The sequence below is a fragment of the Salvelinus sp. IW2-2015 genome, linkage group LG14, assembly GCF_002910315.2.
Source record: "Salvelinus sp. IW2-2015 linkage group LG14, ASM291031v2, whole genome shotgun sequence".
NCBI lineage: Eukaryota > Metazoa > Chordata > Actinopteri > Salmoniformes > Salmonidae > Salvelinus > Salvelinus sp. IW2-2015.
This window is the reverse complement of record NC_036854.1, coordinates 3,618,314-3,627,428: the sequence shown is the minus strand read 5'-3', so window position 1 is coordinate 3,627,428 and position 9,115 is coordinate 3,618,314. Positions and strand designations below refer to the sequence as shown.

Genomic DNA, 9,115 nt, shown 5'->3' with positions numbered 1-9,115 from the left:
TTGTACTGGATGATGGATGTATGGATGATGGTTGTTGGAGATGGATTGTGTTGGGATGTGGTATGTTTGGATGATGGTTTGTATGGTGATGGTGTGTATGGTTGTATGGAGATGGTTGAAATAGATTATGGTTTATGGATGGAATGGATGTATGGATGATGGTTGTATGGATGAATGGTTGTATGGATGATGGATGTATGGATGTGTGGATGATGGTTGTATGGATGATGGTTGTTTTTATGGATGAATGGATGTGTAGATGATGGTTGTATGGATGATGGTTGTATGGAGTGATGATTGATGAGATGATGGTTGGTATGGATGATGGTTGTAATGGATGATGGTTGTATGGATGATGGTTGTATGGTTGGATGATGGTTTGTTAATGGATGATGGATGTATGGGTTGTATGGATGATGGGTTGATAGATGATGGTTGTATGGAGATGGATGTATGGATGATGGTTGTATATGGATGATGGATGTATGGATGATGGATGTTGGTTGTATGGATGATGTTGTAATGGATGATGGGTTGGTATGGAGATGGTTGTTGGATGTTATGGTTGTATGGATGATGGTTGTATGGATGATGGGATGTATGGATGATGGTTGTATGTTGATGGTTTTTTGTTGGATGAATGGTTGATGATGATGGTTGTTTGTATGGGATGATGATGTATGAATGATGGTTGTATGGATGATGGATGTGTGGGATTATGGTTGTATGGGTGTGTGGATGATAGATGATGGTTGTTTTGGATGATGGATGTGTGGATGATGGTTGTGTGGATGATGGTTGTATGGATGATGGATGTATGGTTGTATGGATGATGGTTGATAGATGATGGTTGTATGGCTGATGGATGTATGGATGATGGTGTGTGTGGATTATGGTTGTATGGATGTGTGGTGATGGTTGTTATGGATGTTGTGGATGTGATGATGGTTGGTGTATGGATGATGGATGTGTGGATGATGGTTGTATGGGATTGATGGTTGTATGGATGATGGATTGTATGGATGATGGATGTTGGTTGTATGGATGATGGTTTGTTGGATGTGGTTGTATGGGATGATGATGGGTATGTAGTATGGACTGATGGATGTGATGGATGATGGTTGTATGGATGTATGGATGATGGGATGATGGTTTATGATGATGGCTGTATGGTTGTATGGTTGATGATGGATGTATGGATGGATGGTTGTGTATGGGATGATGTTGACGGAGGTATTTGTGAGCTCTGTGGTAATATAGCAGCTAATTGGCTGGTGCAGCTGGGGGATGGAGCTCTGTGGTAATATAGCAGCTAATTGGCTGGTGCAGCTGGGGGATAGAGCTCTGTGGTAATATAGCAGCTAATTGGCTGGTGCAGCTGGGAATAGAGCTCTGTGGTCCTCTGTATTAGCTGTTTATGAGGGGGATGCAGACAGAGATTGATGATTGACACATTGTATCAGAAACTTCTAGATGGAAAGCGCCTGGTTTTGTTGTTTTATTGTTACATAGTTTCCCCACCACTCACTGAGAGATCGTGAGGCCATTACATGGTACACACACACACACACACACACACACACACACACACACACAAATTGCTGCAAAGATCTGACGTGAGGAGAATCTCCCGGTGATCCCATTTCCATTTGATACGGATAATTAATTTCCGTCAATAGCTACCCATTCTCTTTTGATGTGAGTCGCCTTGATGTGAGTCGCCTTTCATACAACTATCTTTAAGTCATCTCCAATCCGAAGGGGATTAGTTAACAGGATTTACTGTTTACATCATCAAAACTGACAATTACAGCTATCATGGGCCTGTCAGGTTTGTGCATGAGTCTCAAATGACTCCCTTTTACCCATACAAACGTACAGGGTTACTTGACGCAGAGGACATATAGTCTAGACTCTACTAACACCTCTCCCTGTCCTTCTCTGTCTGTTCACAGGTGTGTCTGTTGGAGTGTGAGGGTCACGTCTTCCCTGCCCTCACCTGGGAGCTGTGTCAGCGATCCATCCTACCGCACTACCTCCTCCCACCAGGTGGCGGCGCTGTGTCTAAGAGAGCAGCAGAGGAGCTGAACCTGGGCCCTGTACACCTGGAGTCTGATGGACAACTCCTCTACTCTGCAGCCATGGAGCACTACCAGCAGGACAGAGAGGACCAGGAAGACAGGGCCCTGGAGCAACGTGATGCCCAGTACGACGACTCCACGCTGGACTCGACCGAGGAGGAAGACTCCCTGGCTCTGGAAAACAGGGAGGAGAAGAAGGAGGAAGAGGACAGGAGGAGGAGCAGTCAGGAGGAGGGAGGAGACGACGAGGAGGAGGCCGCGGTCCAGCTGACCAAGCGTTTCGGGGGCTTCCTGAAAGGTCACCACGGTTATAGGAAGTTGATTGGCGGGCCGGTGGGGCGGCCACTGCAGAAACGCCTCGGAGGGTTCATCGGGATCAGGAAGTCGGCCAGGAAGTGGAATAACCAGAAGAGGGTGAGCCAGCTCCTCCGGCAGTACCTGGGGATGACCAGCAGCAGCATCCCTGGCCGCGGTGTTGGTAGGTTCAATAACCCAGCCCAGGGATTCAGGAGGCTACCCAGCCGGCTGTAGCCTTCCCTTCCCTCCACAGCCCCCCGAGGGAGTAGAATTCTCTTCTCCCGTGCCTCCACCCTCCCAAGTACCTCCATAGAAATAATAATGACTATAGTTTACCATTTGTCTACTATTATTTTGGTGTTCTATTCCTATAGTTACCAACTATGTCTACAGGGACCGTGAACTCCCTCATACCTCATCAGCCTAATGAGGAAGAGTAATGATATCGTCGTTCTGAAACCCATCCGGTGTTGTGAAGAGAAGGAATGTTTCCTTACAACCATCAATGTTTCTCCCCCCCTACCGCCCCAGTTAATGAACTGCATCCTGAAAAATAAAAGTGCAATGTAATATTGTGTGTCAGTATCGTAAAATCCAGACGACATGATATTAGATCCTGGATATAATACCACCCTATGTTAAGATGATGACTGGATGGATGTTTATGATGTATGTTCAGCTCCTCTGCTGCTCTCTTAGACACAGCGCCGCCACCTGGTGGGAGGAGGTAGTGCGGTAGGATGGCTCTCTTAGACACAGCTCCCAGGTGAGGGCAGGGGAGACGTGACCCTCACACTCCAACAGACACACCTGTGAACAGACAGAGAAGGACAGGGAGAGGTGTTAGTAGAGTCTAGACTATATGTATGCACTTTAACTTTTTATTTATTTAAAGCTTGAGCGAGTGAGGGGTTGCATTTGTTATTTGCACTGTTCACGGTCTCTGGGTCATTAAACAACTGGTGCTCCGCTTCTTCTCTATTCTGAGAATATACTGTGTGTGTCACTGGGCAGAGAACAGRCGTCACTATCTGGCCAAGTTGCAAAGTTGGAAGCCTTGCCTATTCTACAATTTATCTTCTTAAAATCTGATTTTAAACCTAACCCTATAACCTTAATCCTAAACTTAACCTTTACCTCCAACCTTTGGCTTGCCCTCCTCATTTTTTATTTACACCAAAAAGCTCATTTTAGTTTTCATAAATGTMTACTATATAGCCAATTTAGATTTTGCAYCTTGGCCATATAGTGGGAACCGCAGAGTGGACCAGCTACCAGACAGTAGGGTAACACTGCCCCCTGGTGTTGGTAGAGTAAATCAGCATCCCAGACAGTAGGGTAACACTGCCCCCTGGTGTTGGTAGAGTAAATCAGCATCCCAGACAGTAGGGTAACACTGCCCCCTGGTGTTGGTAGAGTAGATCATGTCCTGTATTTGTCTTCTAGGATACATTCCAAACTGAATTTACCACCTATCTGATTTTGACCACAAAAAAAAAGGCAAGACGAGAGATATGTGCATGTTATCTTCTTGTTACTGTATGAAACACAGTGTGTCTGCTTGTCTGAAAATACTCAATAACACAACACTATGTTATGGTTTTAGGTTAGAATTTCACCTGTTAGAGGTTGATATTGTTTTGCCACGCATACCTTTAGGCAGTATTTATCCAGTACTGTACTGGGGTATGTTAAAGAGTGTGTGTGTGTGTGTGTGTGTGTTTGTGAGTACATGTCTCTCGTTCATACACAAAGAACTTTGTGAATACAGTGTACATTTCTAATGTGTATTATTGTTCAAAAGTCTTTATGAAACCTGTATAGAGAAAAATACAATAAATGAGTTTGCTATTTCTCTTGTGGATTGTCGTTACAGAAAATTGTCAGTGCCCAATATTCTCAGTGGTTATTTTTGTTGATACTTTATTTGAATGTGTTAATAACATTAGACAATATGTTTTGTTGTTGTTTCATTAGAAGGCTGATTACAAATTCAGTTGTCTAATTGCCTGATCCCTTGGTAGTGGTCCAATAGTAGGATTGGGTTCAATTCCAATTGAAATCAATCAATACAGGAAGTGATTTGAATTAAAATATTCTAAACTTGACAAGCTTTTTGAAATAATTAGCTTCTTCTCTTCCATTTATTGAGAAATCATTGAGAACACACACAATTTTTTAAATTGGAATTTCAGTTTAATTCCTGAATMGACTGCCCAATTCAAATTGACCCCAATACTGTCCAGAAGCTTATACAGACAGAACCATAACAATGCTTACCAAGACGGAGAAGAGTAAAATACTGTTATGGAAGGAACTGACTCCATTCAAACCACAACGAGTCAAACCAAATGTAGCTTATTTGTCATTATCCTTGTAAAATACATTTCCATAAAATGTGCCAAAACATAACATAAACCTCTGCCTACCTCTCAAGCGGGACAGAAAGACAATCATTTAAAAAGAGACACAAACACAAAATAGTCCAAAGGAAGAACTCATAGATAGCACACCATGTAGAAGTAACAGGTTTCCATTACCTCCGTAGAGACCACAGGGAAGAATGAAATGTTGAAGAAAAAGAGAAATGTTCTCAGTGGAAGGTGAGGAGAAATGCTCAGTGGAAGGTGAGGATAAATGTTCTCAGTGGAAGGTGAGGATAAATGTTCTCAGTGGAAGGTGAGGAGAAATGTTCTCAGTGGAAGGTGAGGAGAAATGTTCTCAGTGGAAGGTGGGGAGAGATGCTCAGTGGAAGGTGAGGAGAGATGATCAGTGGAAGGTGAGGAGAGATGCTCTCAGTGGAAGGTGAGGAGAGAGAGAGATTTTATGAAACCTGTATAGAGAAATACAATAAAGAGTTTCTATTCTTTGTGGAGTTGTCGTACAGAAAATTGTCAGTGCCCAATATCTCAGTGGTTATTTTTGTTGATACTTTATTTGAATGTGTTAATAAAACATAGACAATATGTTTTGTTGTTGTTCATTAGAAGCTGCTGATTACAAATTCAGTTGTCTAATTGCCTGATCCTTGGTAGTGGTCCCAATAGTAGATTGGGTTCAATTCCAATTGAAATCAATCAATACAGGAAGTGATTTGATTAAAATATTCTAAACTTGAACAAGCTTTTGAAATAATTAGCTTCTTCTCTTCCATTTATTAGAAATCATTGAGAACACACACTTTTTTAAATTGGAATTTCAGTTTAATTCTGAATGACGACATGCCCAATTCAAATTGCACCCATACTGTCAGAAGCTTATACAGACAGAACCATAACAATGCTTACAAAGACGGAGAAGAGTAAAATATCTGTTATGGAAGGAACTGACTCATTCAAACACACGAGTCAACCAAATGTAGCTTATTTGTCATTATCCTTGTAAAATACATTTCCATAAAATGTGCCAAAACATAACATAAACCTCTGCCTACCTCTCAAGCGGGACAGAAAGACAATCATTTAAAAAGAGACACAAAACAAAATAGTCAAAGGAAGACTCATAGATAGCACACCATGTAGAAGTAACAGGTTTCCATTACTCTCCGTAGAGACACAGGGAAGAGATGAAATGTTGAGAAAAGAGAAATGTTCTCAGTGGAAGGTGAGGGAGAAATGTTTCAGGGAAGGTGAGGATAAATGTTCTCAGTGGAAGGTGAGGATATAATTGTTTCTTAAGTCGGAAGTGAGCTGTAGAATGGTCTCTAGTGAGAGGTGAGGTAGTAGATCTGCTCAGTGGAAGGTGAGTGATTAAATGTCTCTCAGTGAGGTGTATTGGAAGGTGAGGATAATGTTCTCAGTGGACAGGTGAGGAGAAATGTTCTCTAGGTGGAAGGTGAGGATAAATGTTCTCAGTGGAAGGTGAGGAGAGATGCTCAGTGGAGGTGAGGAATGTTCAGTGGAAGGTGAGGAGAAATGCTCAGTGGAAGGGTGAGAGAAATGTCTTAGGGGAAGGTGGGGACATCAGTGGAAGGTGAGGAGAGACTCTCAGTGGAAGGTGAGGAGAATGCTCTCAGGGGAAGGTGAGGAAAATGTCTCAGTGGAAGGTGAGAGAATGCCTCAGTGTGTAAAGGTGAGGAGAACATGTTCCAGGGAAGGTGAGGATAATGTTCTCGTGGAGGTGAAGGAAGATGCTCAGTGGAAGAGTGAGATAAAGTGTTCTCAGTGGGAAGGTGAGGAGAAATGCTTCTCCTCAGTGGAAGGTGAGGAGATGATGCTCAGTGGACAGGTGAGGAGAAATGTTCTCAGTGGATAGGTGAGGAGAAATGCTCTCAGTGGAAGGTGAAGGAGAGATGTTCTCAGTGAATGGCTGAGGAGAAATGTTCTCAGGGAAGGTGAGGAGAATGTCTCAGCGGGAAGTGTGAGGAGAAATGTTCTGCAGTGGAAGGTGAGGATAAATGTTCTCAAGTGGACAGGTGAGGCAGAGATGCTCCCAGTGGAAAGGTGAAGGAAATAAATTGTTTCTCAGTGGACAGGTGAGGAGAGATGCTCAGTGAAGAGGTGAGGTTAAATGTTCCGTGGAAGGTGAGGATAAGTGTCTCAGTGAATGAGGATAATGGCTCGGAGGATAACTTTCTCAGCTGGACAGGTGAGGATAAATGTTCTCAGTGGAAGGTGAGGATAAATGTTCGTGAGGTGATTCAGTGGAAGGTGAGGATAAATGTTCTCAGTGGAACGTGAAAGGAGAGAATGCCTTCAGTGGAAGGTGGGATAAATGTTCTCGAGTGGAAGGTGAGGATATGTTCTCACCGTGGAAGGTGAGGAGAAATGCTCTCAGTGGTAGGTGAGGAGATGCTCTTAGTGAAGGTGGAGGAGAAATGCTGTCTTCAGTGGAGGTGAGGAGAGATGCTACGTGGACAGGTGAGAGAGATGCTCTCAGTGAAGGTGAGGCGAAATGCTCTAAGGTGGATGGTGAGGAGAAATGCTCTCATGTGATCAGGTGTAGTTGTAGAAATGCTCTCACGTGGGATCAGGTGAGGAGAAAATGTTTCAGTGGAAGGTGAAGAGAAGATCTGCAGTGGAAGTGCAGGATTAGAATGTTCTCAGTGGAAGGTGAAGGAGAAGATGTCTCAGTGGAAGGTGAGAGAAATTCCAGTGGAAGTGAGAGCAATTGTTCTCAGTGGAAGGTGGGGAGGAGAGATGCTCAGTGGAAGGTGAGGAGAGAATGATCTAGTGGAAAGGGTTTGGAGGAGAGAGTTCAGTAAGTGAGGAAACAAAAAAAAAAGATGTCTCAGTGGAAGGTGAGGAGAAATGCTCAGTGGAGGTGAGGAATGTTCTCAGTGGAAGGTGAGGATAAATGTTCTCAGTGGAAGGTGAGGGAGAATGTTCTCAGTGGAAGGTGAGGAGAATGCTCAGTGGAAGGTGGGAGAGTGCTCAGTGGAAGGTGAGGAGAGATTGCTCAGTGGAAGGTGAGGAGAGTGCTCTCAGTGGAAGGTGAGGAGAGATGCTCTCAGTGGAAGGTGAGGAGAGAATGCTACGGTAGATGCTCAGGAATGAGAGAGGTTGTGGACGTGAGAAATGTCTCATGGAAGGTGGAAGAACGCTGGGGCACAGATGTGTTTGCTGTACAGAAGAAGAAGAATCCTGGTGGAAGCAAGTTAAGTGGTTTAATAGTGCCTTGATTCAAGAGTACAACAGGGATGATTGACTGCCCCATATGTAACCAGCTTAGGCGTGAACAGCCGCTAGTACTGTTTCAGACCAGGCTAGTAGGATATGAAGCTAGCCCCTAGTACTGTTCAGACCAGGCTGTAGGATTCGAAGCTAGCCACGCTAGTACTGTTCAGACAGCTAGTGATATGAAGCTAGCCCCGTCTAGTTATGTTCAGACCAGGCTAGGTAGGATATGAAGCTAGCCCGCTGTTACTGTTCAGTACAGGTAGTTAGATATATGAAGCTAGCACCGTAGTACTTGTTCAGACAGGCTAGTAGATATGAAGCTAGCCGCTAGTACTGTCACGACCAGGCTAAGTATGGCATAGCTATCTTGACGTAGTGGGACTAGCCCGTAGTACTGTTCAACAGGCTAGTAAGGATATTGAAGCTAGCCCGCTAGTACTGTTCAGACCAGGCTAGCTAGGATATGAAGCTAGCCCGCTAGTAGTTGTCAGACCAGGCTAGAGTAGGATAATGAAGCTAGCCCGCTAGTACTGTTAGACAGGCTAGTATGATAGTGAAGCTATGCCCGCTTAGTTACTGTTCAGACAAGGCTAGGTCGAGGATAGTGAAACGCTCGCCCGTAGGTCACTTGTTAGACCAGGCTAGTAGGATATATAGCTAGCCCGCTAGTACCGTGTCGACCAGGCTAGATGGATATCGAAGCTAGCCCTGCTTAGTTTACGTTCAGACCAGGCAGTAGGATATTGAAGCTAGACCGGCTAGTACATGTTCAGACCAGGCTACGATAGGAATGAAAGCTAAGCCCGCCTAGTACTGTTCAGACAGGTAGCTAGAATAATGCTGTATTGATTCGAAGGCGTAGTACAACCGCTAGTACTGTATAGACAGGCTAGTAGGATATGAAGGCTAGCCCGTGCTATGTACTGTTCAGGACCAGGCTAAGTAGGTATATGAAGCGGCAGCCCGCTAGTGACTGTTCCATGACCAGGCTAGTAGGATATGAAGCGTAGCCCCGCTATGTAACGTGTTCAGACCAGGCTAGTACGGAAAATGGAAGCTATAGCCCGCTAGTACTGTTCAGATCACACAGGCCAGTCAAGTTTGTTCTTAGAAATATTG

The 9,115-nt window shown here is 44.2% G+C and overlaps 1 protein-coding gene and 2 long non-coding RNA genes across 6 annotated transcripts in view; all 3 read left to right on the top strand.

Annotated features, from left to right (window-relative positions):
• LOC111972885 (prepronociceptin-like) overlaps positions 1–4,233 on the top strand; it is a 24,295-nt gene extending 20,062 nt beyond the window's left edge. The window contains exon 3 of the mRNA XM_024000003.2: positions 1,956–4,233. Within this exon, the coding sequence (XP_023855771.1) occupies positions 1,956–2,612 (657 nt within the window). The 3' untranslated portion in view covers positions 2,613–4,233. The remainder of the gene's footprint in view (positions 1–1,955) is intronic.
• A 760-nt stretch (positions 4,234–4,993) lies between these two features.
• LOC111972501 (uncharacterized) lies at positions 4,994–7,001 on the top strand. 3 transcript variants are annotated; one of them, XR_011480840.1, is made up of 3 exons: positions 4,994–5,057; positions 5,134–5,183; positions 6,966–7,001. It is a non-coding gene; the product is annotated as an uncharacterized lncRNA (long non-coding RNA). The 3 variants fall into 3 exon arrangements; XR_011480841.1 differs by lacking the exon at positions 6,966–7,001 and adding an exon at positions 6,213–6,254; XR_002878467.2 differs by lacking the exon at positions 6,966–7,001 and adding an exon at positions 6,007–6,037.
• A 652-nt stretch (positions 7,002–7,653) lies between these two features.
• LOC139028641 (uncharacterized) overlaps positions 7,654–9,115 on the top strand; it is a 3,450-nt gene continuing 1,988 nt past the window's right edge. For both annotated transcript variants that reach the window (XR_011480843.1, XR_011480842.1), the window contains exon 1: positions 7,654–7,689. This is a non-coding gene — a long non-coding RNA (uncharacterized lncRNA). The remainder of the gene's footprint in view (positions 7,690–9,115) is intronic.